The sequence below is a fragment of the Chlamydotis macqueenii genome, chromosome 4, assembly GCF_036417535.1.
Source record: "Chlamydotis macqueenii isolate bChlMac1 chromosome 4, bChlMac1.mat, whole genome shotgun sequence".
NCBI classification, from domain to species: domain Eukaryota; kingdom Metazoa; phylum Chordata; class Aves; order Otidiformes; family Otididae; genus Chlamydotis; species Chlamydotis macqueenii.
The window spans coordinates 78,235,234-78,248,746 of record NC_141559.1 but is presented as its reverse complement, the minus strand read 5'-3'; the positions used below and the strand labels follow the sequence as shown (position 1 = coordinate 78,248,746).

General features: G+C 46.3%; 2 protein-coding genes across 3 annotated transcripts in view; one reads left to right on the top strand and one right to left on the bottom strand.

Annotated features, from left to right (window-relative positions):
* Positions 1–10,644, top strand: part of REEP1 (receptor accessory protein 1) — a 71,016-nt gene extending 60,372 nt beyond the window's left edge. For both annotated transcript variants that reach the window (XM_086746167.1, XM_086746166.1), the window contains 2 exons: positions 4,153–4,292; positions 6,759–10,644. In XM_086746167.1, the coding sequence (XP_086602293.1) occupies positions 4,153–4,292; positions 6,759–6,830 (212 nt within the window). In that variant the 3' untranslated portion in view covers positions 6,831–10,644. The remainder of the gene's footprint in view (positions 1–4,152; positions 4,293–6,758) is intronic.
* Positions 10,645–11,503: 859 nt separating this feature from the next.
* Positions 11,504–13,506, bottom strand: MRPL35 (mitochondrial ribosomal protein L35). The gene is made up of 4 exons (XM_086746172.1): positions 13,375–13,506; positions 13,087–13,249; positions 12,105–12,249; positions 11,504–11,867 (listed from the first exon to the last, which is right to left on the bottom strand). The coding sequence occupies exons 1-4, from the start codon at positions 13,409–13,411 to the stop codon at positions 11,679–11,681; spliced, it is 534 nt and encodes a 177-aa protein (XP_086602298.1). The 5' UTR covers positions 13,412–13,506; the 3' UTR covers positions 11,504–11,678.
* Positions 13,507–13,513: the final 7 nt, after the last annotated feature.

Sequence of the window (13,513 nt, the reverse complement as noted above, 5' to 3'; positions counted from 1 at the left end):
TGTGACTGTGGTTTTCCCCATTGCTCATGAATAATTACAAAGACGGGAGAAAGAAGTATTGCCTGGGAAAATAAAGGGGATCCAGCTTGTCTCAAAGGTACTGCGGTGCGTGATTCCCACCGTAACTGTATTTAAGTGTCCAATTTTTTTCAGAAGATCTAGATCAAAGTCCTTTGCTCCTCTGTAATTAAAGTGGGCCAGGCCCTGACCTCTGTTGTACTCACGAAAATCCGTAGGAGTTGCTCTGGATTTAAACAGCAGCATAGATCAGAACCTGAATCAGAGCAATTGCTGAAAAAACCGGCCTGCTACTGAATGCCATTTGCAAGTGAGATTTTTTAGCCCAAGCAGAATCACAGAGATGAAGGATAACGATGACCTGGCCCAGCATTCCCTCGTCCGTGCTAGGTTGTTCCATGTGGTCCATTTAATAGCTTAGATCCCAACCCTGTCTACTTTGACTTGGAATATGCCCAGCTTCAGGGCTTCCCACACAATGTGTTGGTTGTTTCAGTTCCCTTTGGAGGAATTAGGGTAGGATGATAGGAAATAGAATTAAGAAGTCCCTTTCCTTGGGCTGTTTACAATCAGATTCTGTCTTGCCTTAGTGAAGCAAGGAGTATAATCTGGTCTGGATACTGAGAAGATATTTGCAAGAGGCAGCAGCAGCTTTAGCCGTGGTGCACCAGCCCATTTCCCATTTCTGCAGCGATTCTCCCCATTATGGTGCGGAGCCATAAATGTAAGAGGTGGAGATACCCGAAACACAGCCTGCTCTGAGATGAGGAGTGAGAGTCTCCCAAGGATGAGCGAGCCAGGAGAGACGTCTGGTGTATGGTCCGTGCTTTTATGCAGCCACCTCCGGGCTGTGACACGGTCCCTGGGGCTGTCAGCTGCATCCCTGGAGCAGCACACACTGCTGGCTCTGCCACTTTGGGGACGTCTGAGAGTGGCCTGAGATCCTAACAACGGCACTTAGAAACACACAGGAGGGCACCTGAAGCCAAGGGTTGTCCTCAAGAAGCCTGTGCCAGCCCTGACAATGTGTTTTGCTCCTCAGTCTTTACCTTCTCGAGAAACAAACCTTTGTGTCCCAGAACTCATCCATTCGCTTTAAGCCTCCATCTCCTCTCTCACAAATTCCTCACGTGTGCTTATTTTTCTGGTTAATTCCCTGCTTTACATTTTCTCCTGCAGAGGACTCACTCTCTTCGTGTACGAAAATTAAGTTTTTATCCTGTCATCACTCTGTTCACAAAAAAAAACAACTTCAGAGTTGGCTGTCATGCAGCAGCAGCCCTTTGGAGATGAGTTGCCTGCAGTGTCACAACAGCTTTCACAAACGTGAAAAGTCTGGTGCCCCAGATCTATATGAGGTTGGGATTGCCCGCAATACAGATGTCCTCCCCAAGGCAGGATTAGCAACTAATACTCCTTTCTTAAAAAAAGGGCCCTGTGTATTCAAGTTCTGCTCTTGTCAATGGTCAGAAATGTAGTGGAAAGGCCTGGGATAGACCCACTTCTCTTCCAGTTCAATGATGCTGAAACAAAACTGGTTCCCATTTGGCTGGTTTTCTTCATTCACAATGGGATGGAGCAGGGGAGAAGAGGGCCTCAGCCCAACTTCCAGTGGACTTTACAGATCTCTGCTGCAGGGGTCAAAGCAGTATGTGCCAGGTGGAGGCTGAGCTCTCCTCATCTTCATGGCAGCAGCTCGAGGACATGGATATGATGCTCAGGCTGATGGGGAGAATGGAAGAGCCTGCCGGAGACTGTGCCTCTGCTGTGCCTTTCGTGGAGATGGGCAATGTGGGTTGCAGAGCAGCCTGGATATCTTTTTCACCCGGCACCCGCTTCAAGAGAGAGAAAAATAATGGAGAAGGCACTGTACACTGGAAAAGCATGGCATTCCTGGGGCTGTTAGCAGGGCTGATAGTTCATTCTGTGTCCTTTTGCAGTAGAGCAGCTGGCTGTAGGAGAAAGGGAGCAGGGCAGATTTGCCTGATGGTGTATGCTCTTGGCTTCAGCAACCAGTGTCTCTGCACTCTGGTCGCCGAATGCTCCAACGCCCCTCCGTCCTGTCCCAGGAAAAAGCCCTCTTTTCCCTGGGGAAAGCCCTTGTCTCCTCGCAGTGGCACATGGCTGGAGGTGTGTTGTGTTGTTCGGCTACTCTGCAAACCTCACTGAGGCAGTTTGAAGGAAGTCCTGACCCACATCTGCTGCCTGGAAAGAAACTGCCTAAGCCTGCTGTCCACATCTGAGGGACCTCTGAGGAAGAGGGCAGCTGGGAGCAGTCAGATGAATTGGTGCTGGGGGCAGTACTTGGTCTCCAGGCTGTAGATTTGAGCATGTTTGGTTCAGGGTTATGCTCAAGCTCTGAACAAATGGCATTTAAAATAAACTTGACTCCATTTTTCCTTGGCTTAGAGAGGCACCAAGGACCAACTCCCATATCCAAGGTGACCTACGGCAGGCTCCTCCTGGATATCGCACTTCCCAACTGGAAGGATAAATAATAATTAAAATAAAATGTTCCTATGCTGATTTGCCATGTGATCTAGAGAACATTTAATTCTCCCTGCAGTGTAATTTTAACGTGACAGTCATATAAAAAAAACCAGAATTCAGCATTTTCCTGGGCCTCTTTGCGACATGACTATCAGCATTTCCAGTACAGCTGGGAAAAAAGTCAACTTCCAGCTCTTCCTGTGATGGTGTCTTTCAGCCTGCCCATGCAATTGGTGATAAAGAGGTAGAGACACAGGGTCAGTGGCCAGAAGATGGTGCGCATGGCTCTCTTGAGCGGCAGACACATCCTGTGGGCTGAACGCCGGAGCTGAGAGCATTTAAGCTGCTGATTTGAATTTGGCACTGGAGAGAGCCCCAGTGACCTGCTCGTGACTCATGGTGTTGCTGTGGCCAGATCACTTCCCCTTTGTCTCTCCGTTACCCAGCTGAAAGTGCTGTTGGAGTATTTGGTTATTTTGTGCTTTAAGGATCTAAATAGATTAATACGTATTAGGAGTTTAAGAATCCACTTTGGTTTTAGTTTTTGAGTTTTAGTCTTTGGTCCAGCGGAGTCTTACAAGTCAGGCTGAGACAAGAAGCACAGAGCATCATTTCTACATATGTTTATACAGCGGGCCAAGTACAGAGCCAATAATTGTGGTTAATGCCGTCTAAACAGCAAACACTTCCACTCCTGACGTGTTTCAGAATGAAAAAAGCCTGTCAGTCAAAGAAAGCAAGCACCAGCCCTGCGGGTAACAAACTGTCTGTGGAGATGCAGAAAGCTTGGTCATATTGGCTGTCCTCTTCTGTACTTCTTGCTTTGGATTGTCCATTAAAAATACGGTCTTGCTTCCCTGTCTGGATTTAAGGCAGCAAATGGATTGTGTTGTGCAAAATGCCCAGTCCCACAAAGATCTTGCCCTAAGTTACGAGGATAAGAACGCCACAGCAGGCGTTAGTGGTCTGTAGTCACGGGGCCATAATCTGCCTTCACTGGAGTTAATGCTCCGTAAGATTTACTCCAGAGTGATAGAAGAGAGACTTTTCCTGCCTGTGGTCTTGCAGCAACACACCCACTGCTGAGGGTCCATTCAATGCCTGTTGCAGCTTTTGGTGAACATCAGTGGATCTTAGACTGGGTTCTTGGCTTGAGCTGTCTCAGCTTTTAGTCAGTTAGTGCTGCTGTGCTTTGTATTTCTGCATCCCAGGCTGCTCTATTCCTACTGTCCAGAGGGCTTCAGCACTCATTTGGTGTCTTCTAGAGGACACTTCTTCTGGAAGCAGTAGATACAGGCACTACGGATGGAATCAGCAATTCAAGAAATCAGCTATTTTATTTATCCCTGAGCCAAACAAAAAAAAAAAGTCTCTTTCTGGAGTCAACATCCAGAACATCACAGGCTGTGAATTTAGTCTCTAATCCAAACAGAGCTTATAATGGCTTCATAAACAAGAGCCTTTTCATTTCTAACCCCACAGCTGCTATTACTGGAGTGTGATGTGTGAACCTTCTGTCTATTAATCCCCGGAACATGCATGGATTTGCAGTGAGGTGGCATTTGGCAGAGTGTGAATCAAACCCTCACTGATGTCCTCATTCTTTGTCTTCACGTTTAGACTGTAAATGGCCGTGCTAAATAGGTGTGGACACTAAGTATGAAAAGCCACCTGAGCCAAACTATGAAACAAAAGGCTCTGTGTTCTCTGATGATGAAGAGACTGATTCATTGGATTGTGCATCCATGAACAAAAGGCCCAAAAAGAAGGATCAACCCCTTGAGGTACTTCGATATTGTCAAGGCTCCTCCTTCTATGGCATTCCTTGAATCTTCAACTGAATTAACATCTCTCTCTAGTCTAAAAACACTGAGTACAAACAATAAATTTCTATTAGGGATGAGTCTTGCTATGGGTTCGCTCAATTTTCTGCATGTGTGGATTTCCTGAAAGAAGCCAGAATTAGTGCCTGTGGAGATCATGGTTATATGGGGCTTCTGAATTGCAAAGCTTGGATGTAGCTCTAAACCATGTGCTAATGGGGAGGTATTTGGGTGAGAGGATTTGGGTATCAACTGCTAGGTGATTTTTCATGTCTGCAGAGGAAAATTTATTCTCACCTCCAAGGCAGGATAGTTATGGTTAGAACAGCCAGCACCCACAGCCGGAGCCCTCACAGTTCAGAGCCCAGTCCCTCTCGCTTGAGTTCGCACCTAGCCAAACTCCACTGAAACCAGCTGCAGTTCTTCCTTCAGGACTTCGATGGGTTTTTGAATCAGGCACTGTATTAACAAGTATGCTTTAAGTTGTTTCATGGAAACCAAAGAGCTAAAGGAGAGGCATATCTCATACTGTGGTTTGCAGAAAGCCATTTTAGCAACATTTTGTTTTGGAGGAAATAAAACCTCCATGGGAGAAGCTGTAGGCAAAGACTTCTTCCAGATCTGGGCAGGGGGGATGGAGCCACAGCCAGCAGCTCTCAGATCCGAGCAGGGAGATCTCGAGTCGGGGAGCTGGGTTTGTTCCACCCTCCCCTTGGCTCAGTGTGAGGGAGCGGGAGCAGTGTGGTTTGGTTAGCGGTTGTATGTCCTTCTGGTGGGTTGTCCTACCTCTGGGGGCTCTCACCAAAAGCTGGGCTGCTCTGTTCTTACTGTGGAAAGGTGCAGCCTCTGTAGCTACTCTCAGAGCTGTTAAGTGGCCTCCCAGAGGAGGCAGAGCTGTTCATTCCTGATTTTTACTGTGCAGTTAATGGCTGCTTTGCTGTAAGAGCCGTCTGGCTTCCCAAAGAGCAGGCTTCTCCCAGGCTGCAGGAGGTACTGCTCTAGTTGTCTGGCTGTGTCCCAGGGCTCCTGGCTTGCAGAAAGCGACTCAGAGCCAGCAGCTATGGAGTCTGGGGTGGTGTGGGATCCCTGCCTGCCATACACAGCAGCTTTCTTCCTCAGCATTTCTCCTCCTTTCCGGATACAGCCATCTCACCCAGCTCTGTTGTGCTTTGGGGTCTTCACAGTGGTAAAATTTCAGGTTTGGAAGATGGGGTGGGTTGTTGGATTAATCCCATCTCTGTGAGAAACTACCTTGGTTTGTGGGCAAGCTGGAAGAGATGGAGATTTAGATGGAGTCTAAACAAAACCTCACTGCACTGCAGTTCCTTATCTATATGAATATTTATACCTTGCTGTATCACAGGAATGTGGAAACACAGCATGATCTTGGGCTGGAAAGTCCTATCAAACTGCAAGTATAATGTCCTCACGAATGGTAAGATCCTGTCATAGTCTTACAGGTAAATAGGTTGATGCTGTTAAAGAAAACAAGGCTTTAGATGTTCATGTGAACGGAACAGAAGAGCTTACCAGGCCTTGCAGTGTTACGTGATGCTGTGACAGGCCTCCACACTCAGGGTTTGTGCTTCTCCACAACATCTGGTAACCATTTCTTTCTGTGAAGCTTTCAAGACACAATGCCTTGCCAAAGCTCTTCCGAGAGAAGTATGCACTGCAGATTAGTGGTTTTTTTTTTTTTGTTGTTTGCTAGTCAAACTAATTTCTGTATCAGTCTGAGGAACGAGGTTAATCACAGTAAACCCAGTAAACCAATTTCATGGAGTTGATCTGGCTCCTCCTGGGTGTTCAGGGCTTCTTTTTAAAGCTCTCTGCATTAGCTGACTGCAAGGCAGAATTGCAATAGTTGGCTTCTAAAAGAATTTCAACGGACTGTGTCTGGCCTGCCTCCCAAGCATGAGGCTGATCTTGAAAAAGAGTTCTGCCTTGTGAGAATTACAGGCCCAGTGTGTTTCACCTTAGGGACCCCTTCAGCTTTGTAATGTCCCAATGAGCTGCACCCTCGGAGGGGCTGCAGCTGGGGTGGGCAGTGCACGGTGGGCTGGGAGACACCAGAGCTGCTTTCTGCTGCCAGTTTGCTCTTTTGGTCCAAGAGCTGCTGTCAGTAGCACCAATTTGTCCTGGCACCTTCGAAGGTGGTTCTTAGCAATCTTCAGCCACACCTTTAACCACGTACCAGAGGGGAAGGTGTTGGTGTAACCTGGGTAAAGGACTACAACGGGTTCCTTAAAGGGGTTACTCCTCAGCTGGTCATTCATTAATAATCTTCAGGGTCAGGATCTGCTTCTCCATTACTTCGTGCCTGAAACAAGATCATTACCACAGAGGTGCCACAAAGATGTGTGACTTTTAAGGAAAGAACGAACATTTCCTGTTATGCCACTAAAGTTTTCTCTTCCTTTTCTGCAGGCACCGCCTAGGACCCTTAGACCTCGCTTCAGGAAGAAAAGTACCTCGTCCTCTGCCACTGTAACAATGTGAGTGCAATGAGCCAATAGCACCAAGATCCACAGAATGTCTCTCTTCTGCCTTAAAGAGCTACTCGTTAATAACGTAGGAAACAGCAGTGGGATGGATGTGCTTCGATGTACAGCGTTGTAGACATGGCCTTTCTCTCTCCTCTCTCTGTATCCTGTTACACGCTTCTCGCGTTTGTCCATGCCGTGGGTAGGACAGTCTGGCAGACACCTGCAGGTTAAGAGTCCTTGTTTTGTGTGCAGAGCGTACACCCACTCACGCTAATTCTGTACATTTACGATACTCATTTGTGTCTGCGTAGCTCTAGCTCTGTGAATGCACAACAGAAACAAAAATAATCAGTTGTTCATGATGATACATTGACAATGTATTTATTTATGGCTTTATTATTAACAAAGTGGATTTGCAGAAGCCGTGGATTTCTCTTTCCTCCCTTCCTCCTCAAGACTGTGAATGATGTAGCAAATGTCAGAGTACTTTGACCGTACAAAACCTCCAAGATTCATTACCGAAAGCTGAGCTACAACTCCATTTTGCTTTCTGCAAGTAAACCACATGTATTCTGAGAAAATCGTTGTGCTAAAAACCATAGAGACGGAACCACTTACAGAGGACGAGGAAGAGACGTGCAAGAGAAAATAAATGGTTTAAACGACGTAATGAAGGGGGAGTCTTAATTTTGATCAGCCTGAGCCAGGAGAGTATTGTGTGGAAAATGATGGCGGCTAGAAGAATCTGCTTGTGGCAGATGTTCTACTGCCAATTTTAAAGTGTGAGCAAGTCAGGCTTGTACTAGCTGCAGCAAAAGAAGTTAGAATCGTTTTAGTGATGCACTTCCAGGGGAAAATGCACATTTCTCCCAGCGCTCTGCTTTCCCGGTGAGGTGCTGCTGTTTTATGTGCATGAGCAGAGCAGGGTGCTGGGTCTGAGCTGCTTTTTTGAAGCCTGGAGTTTTCCCTGTAGCAAGGAGTTTGGTTAGAACCACAAGAACCAGTTGGAGTGGTGTATTTGTATCCATATATAAATGAGAAATGTAAAAGAAGAGGAAGACGTGGTAGGGTTTGTGTATTTGTGCTTCAAGTTGGTGTCTCTTGTAAGTGTTGAGCATGTGAGATTCACACCTAAGTTAACCACGTGTCCCTTTGTGTTTGCTCTTGGACCTGTCACATAGACTAGAAAAACATTTAGCATTACGTAGAACGTGCCATCGCTAACGGATCCGTACACGGGCTTGATGATGACCAGTACCGTTAATCCAGTTCAGGTGCGGCAGGCCAGGATGCCAAAAGCCGGTTGGAGTGTATCGGGCTCAGAGATAAATCTGAAGTGGCCTTTGAAACCTTTTCTCCGCCGGATATGCATCGATATCCCAGCGGTCCCTGCCTGGTGGATCCCTGAGGTTTCCCCCAGAGCTTCCTACATATGTGGGGAAGAGAAAAATGAATTATGCGCACACACAAGTATTTGTTGATTTGACCTGGCTAGGAAGTGGAAAGAGCAAGCAGCTATTTCCTGTGTCTGCCCACAGTATTTGGCCTCATTACCTGAGATTTTTATTTCCTTTACATGTGCTAATTCAATCATATTTTGCAATGAGTAAGAAAGAAAGTCTTCAGAAAGTAAATAAAAACCCCAACAAGCCTGTCTAAATGGCAGTTACAGAAGAGTCAGTCCTTGGAAGATACTCGGCAAAAGCTTTGAGGAGCTAAGCTTGTGTGTTTTATTTTTAAGCAGCTTTAGAGTTTATTTGATTTGTCAAACATGAAAAAGAAATAGCAAAACTGCCTGCAGTGTTAGCAGAAAATAAAATCCTGTTGCAAGCAAGCTATGTTTCCCTGCTCTGCAGTGGGCTGCCATAAGAGAAGAAGCTGACAAGTTTGCACTCAATTATGCCAAAAAAAAAACCCGGCAACATAGACCTACATAACATCTGACAAATTCTGTTCTCAGACATGCTGTATTAACATTGATTCTCACTAAAATTATTAAATGTGCGTCTAATCTGCTGTTTTAGTGTAAACTTGACTGTTTAGCATTTCTTAAGTGCTGAGGTGAAATTGTTGACAAGGGAGTTGCCTTATATCTCTCAAAACATTCACTGTATAAATGAGAAAAATAAACCTTTTCATATCTCTGGCAAAAATGTATTAATTTATCAAATGAGCTGTATATTTGTGTATAGATAGACAAGAAATGTGAATGCCTGACCACGTACGCTTAGTGCTGTAGTGTTCTGTATACAGAAGAGAACGGTCATTTGCTTTCGATTCCTCATCTCCCCCACACAGGTTGTTTACAGGTGTTGCCCCAAGTCTGTCATTTCACTCTTCGGCTGCTGGCTTTCATTCTCAATAAACACCAGACGTGAAGGCTTTTGTTGCAGTTTTTCTCTTGCCAGGGAGCAAGCCTGATTGAGCGAGTGGCCTTCCTGCGCCGATGCTGACCCCTCCTGGCGACTTGAGCAAAGAGAGGATGCGCGGATGGTGGCTTCTGAGGTGTGGGGTGGATGGGGAGCAGTTCTCAGCTTCCTCCCAGCTCAGGCTCTGAGGGTGCGAGCTGGCTAACCGCTTGCAGAGCACGCCTCCTAAAAGCAAGCAATCGTTCAGCTGATGGTTTAAAACAGCTACAGATCTGGCTTAAGTTATTGGGGCCTTTCAGGCTGCTGGCCTCTATGATCAGCCCTGCTAGGGCAGGCAGGCACCTCCTGACTTTGCTCAGAGATGGCCTGGGGAGCGTAACCCTGAAAGGAACAGCCTTAGAAAGTACAGCCTTGGACCAGCACCAGGCTCATGTGAAACACACATTATATTAGGCAAGTAATGTTGAGGCTGAGAAGAAAACTGCAGCTGAAGATGGTCCATAGAAAATGGGCCTGTGAATTACCTCACCCGTTTACCATAAATTCGCCTCAATTACGAGGAGAATAAGGTTAGAGCAGCTCAGTGCCATCCTCCACGCCTCCGTTCTTGTCGTAGGGGCCAGCGTCAGCACAGTTACAGCCATCGCCAACTGCTGAATCAGGATCACATCAAATACAGGCAAGACGCGCTTCATGCGTATCACTGTCACTGTGGAATTAATCCCATGCTAATCTAAATTTTGTAAGCGCAAACCCAGCACAGAAGGACAGGAGAATCGGGTTATTTATTTCTACTGAGAGGGAGAAAGCTTTTTGGAGAGACACGATGCTCCCTAGCCTCACGTAAACAACCTGCTGCCTCTGACTGCTCTCTGAAGTGAGTGTTCTCATGTAGTGATGAAACCCTTGTACTTGTGACCGAATGCTCGTTAATCACAGTCTCCTTTTTGCTGTTTGTTTCGGGTACCTGTTTGGCATCTAGCACCGTGTTTGCAATAGCAGAGAACACGACGTTGGGATTTGCGTTTAGACAAACTATTTAAGGATCATAATTGTGCACTTCATGCGATTTCTTTCCTGTGATCGGTAGAAGAGATCTGTGATGAAATGGTACACTTAATGCCTCACAAGGACAGCCATGACAACGGTATTGTAAAGGCTGATGTTCTGCTGGTTTTGTTATACTGCTTGATACACATCTTGAATAAAGTCTTAACCTTTTCTTTAAAAAAAAAAAAAAAAAAAAAAAGAAAAAGAAAAGAAAAAAAGAAAAGAAAAAAACATCTTTAGTCTGTTCAATGTATCTGGCAGGCCAGAATAATTACTTTGATTGCTGTATTATTTTTATCTCAATTCTGGCTGACTGTATATAGATGTACTCACTAAGTGCTGCATGTCCTTCAGAACTTCTTTCTGTATTATGAACTGGAAAAAAAATACAGCTACTGAACACTCTGAGTAACTAGTGAATTCATTGAAACGCTACAGCCTTGTACAGCAAACCACCTCTTCCCATCCCGGTGGCTCTGGAGCCGATAACCAGGGGCTATCTGCTTAATGACGGGTTAATTATTAGTGGATGTTTTGAAGCTACTGCTAGGAGCAACTGCTTTTCATACACTTGGAGTGTCAGCTTTGTAGAGAAAACCTCTGATCTAGCCCTTAGCAAAACCAAAGACTAGTTGCACTGTACACTCCAAAAGTACGCCATGGTAAATCCTTGATTTTCTTCCATATATATGTGCGATCAGAGATATGCAGTGCGAGGTGTAATTAGGCTTAAAGAAAGAATAAACAAAAAAATACTCAGACTTGACTGCTTGACGACGTAGCGTAGGACCCAAAGAACGTATTCTACTCCTCAAAAACCAGCCCAGGATACAAAATGCGAGTCCTGGAATGAAACTTGGTGGCTAATACATTGTTAAATCAGTTATAAAAACTGCACGTAGCCATGAAACACCGGGGCTTTTCTATACTCTCCAGCATGGAGACGTGGGCACAGTTTATCTGGTACCGTGACAGGGAACAATACGGGAACAGACCCTGCTCTCCTTTCTCCCCTTCCCCAAGGAAGACTCCATTCAGTGAGCTATCAATAAGTATGGACAGAGCAGAATATATCCTGGGCTTATTTAAACAAGTTTATTTAAAAAATTTAAGATTAAATATGTGGAATTATTCACTTTTACTGATGTTTAGACTGTATTCATGCATGTACACACGTTACACACAATCACAGGAAACCAACAGACATCAGAACGCGTAGATGACTAGCTCGACCTCTGCTAAGTAAAATACAAACTGCAGCCCAAGATAATCTTGAATGTTCCTTTTTATTTTGGGCATTGAAACCCATAGTTCTGATCAGATGATATGCATATGTTTATGTAGGAAAGTAACAGGTATTACAGATATGTTCTAAAATTAAGACTATACCACATGTACAACCACCTCTTTCCTAGAGAGATGCAAAAATGAAACCAAGATTTCTACAAAGGAAGATTTGTACGATCATGATACTTTTGGTAGGGATCATCAACATACCAATTTCTTCTTTTCCAGAAAGAAGTGGTCATTTTATCAAGGAGTTTACATTGCGTTCTAGTGCACAACACCATCTCTCTCAAACGCTTCCTCTGGGCAGCTGACTTCTTCCACAGTTTCTTCTTATAACCAGCCTGTCAGAAGAAAACACATAAAATGCTTTGAAGTGGGTCACTGCAAATACACGTATACAGCAATACTGATACGCAAACCAGGACAAATTCCCCACTTTCAGTAAGACGGGAGTCTCTCTGCATAGCTTTTTTTAAACTTCCATACCAGCTGCTGCCCTCTAAGGGAAGGAAAACCATTAGCCCACTGACTGTAAAGAACATGCTTATATTACAAAAAAAAAAAAAAAAAAGTCTTACCTTTCTCCTAACCCAAAGGCCATTGTGCAGCCGGAGAAACCTATCAACAACAGCCTTCACTGTTTTCCTCTTTCCTTTCCGTAAGCTACAGTAAGTGAGAGTCCTCGCTGGCTGCTGAAGTATACTTGGAAGTAGAGATGTGACACTGCAAAAAAAAAAAACACCCCCAAAACAGGGGGAAAATAGAACAAGAATTAAAGATCTTCTAAAGGCAACTACTGGCTTTTTAACATAAAGAGAAATCAGAAGTGGCTGTGACTTGTTTGAAGGTCAACAAGAACTCATCTAACGTAACAGCGCACCACTTAATGAGTGTGCATAGAATCACAGAATGGTTTGGGTTGGAAGAGACCTTGAGGATCATCCAGTTCCAACCCCCTGCCCTGGGCAGGGACACCTTGCACCAGACCAGGTCGCTCAAAGCCCCGTCCAACCTGGCCTTGAACACTTCCAGGGATGGGGCATCACAGCTTCTCTGGGCAACCCGGTCCAGTGTCCCACCACCCTCACAGGGAAGAATTTATTCCTTGTGTCTGATCTAAACCTACCCTCTTCCAGTTTAAAGCCATCACCCCTTGTCCTGTCACTACACGCCCCTGTCAAAAGTCCCTCCCCAGTTTTCCTGCAGGCCCCCTAACTGCAGTGCTGAACTCTACATTAATCTCAAAGCCGTTCCACACAAAACAGCATTTTTCATCTATTAAAAGTGGTGAAACACCCAAGAGCAAACATTCCACTGTTACTGGCATTCAGAAATTACTTTCAGAACATCAAGGACCAGCAAGAGAAACACTGCCGATTATAACAACGTGGCTTCTTGGGAAGCCTACGTCTGCCAAGTATATTCCATTTTACACCCCGCTTCAGGAACTGGGAGACTTAGAGCTGGAACAGAATCCCGTCAGCTGAAGGAAAAAGTACCCCAGGAGGTTTTTCAAAGACCTTTCAGCTCTCTTTCCAGAAAGGGCGGCGCAGACCGTACCTGCTGAGGAGGGAGGGGGTGCCTCCCCCGGGCAGCGACGGTTTCCACAGCGGGGCCGCCGCCGGTGCCCGCCCTTGCCCGACGCACCGGGCAGAGAGGCTGGAGAGAGGGCGTCCCGCGGCGGGGCAGCGGGCAGCCCACGGGGCCCAGCGCCTCAGGATCCCTGCGGAGAGCCAGACCCTCAGGACAGACCCCGCGACATCGCCCTGCGCCGCCATTTCACAGCCCCTCGCCGCCCCCGCCCCGACATGGCCGCCCGCCTCCCCTCAGCCGCCGCGCGCCACCGACCCGCCACAGCCCCGCGCGCCGCCGCCGCCGCCGCCATGTCTCAGCGCACGGCCCGTTCCTTCTCCTTCTGATTGGCTGCGCTGCCCGTCACTCTCCGCTGGCAGAGGCCACGCCCCCGGCGGAGCGGAAGCCCGGGGCG

Excerpts from the sequence above, each read along its gene's own strand:
- MRPL35 (XM_086746172.1), bottom strand. The coding sequence starts at position 13,411 with ATGGCGGCGGCGGCGGCGGCGCGCGGGGCTGTGGCGG. Across the intron at positions 13,250-13,374 it reads GGCGCGCGGGGCTGTGGCGG|GGATCCTGAGGCGCTGGGCC; the intron begins GTCGGTGGCGCG and ends GGCTCTCCGCAG. Across the intron at positions 12,250-13,086 it reads ACCCCCTCCCTCCTCAGCAG|TGTCACATCTCTACTTCCAA; the intron begins GTACGGTCTGCG and ends TTTTTTTTGCAG.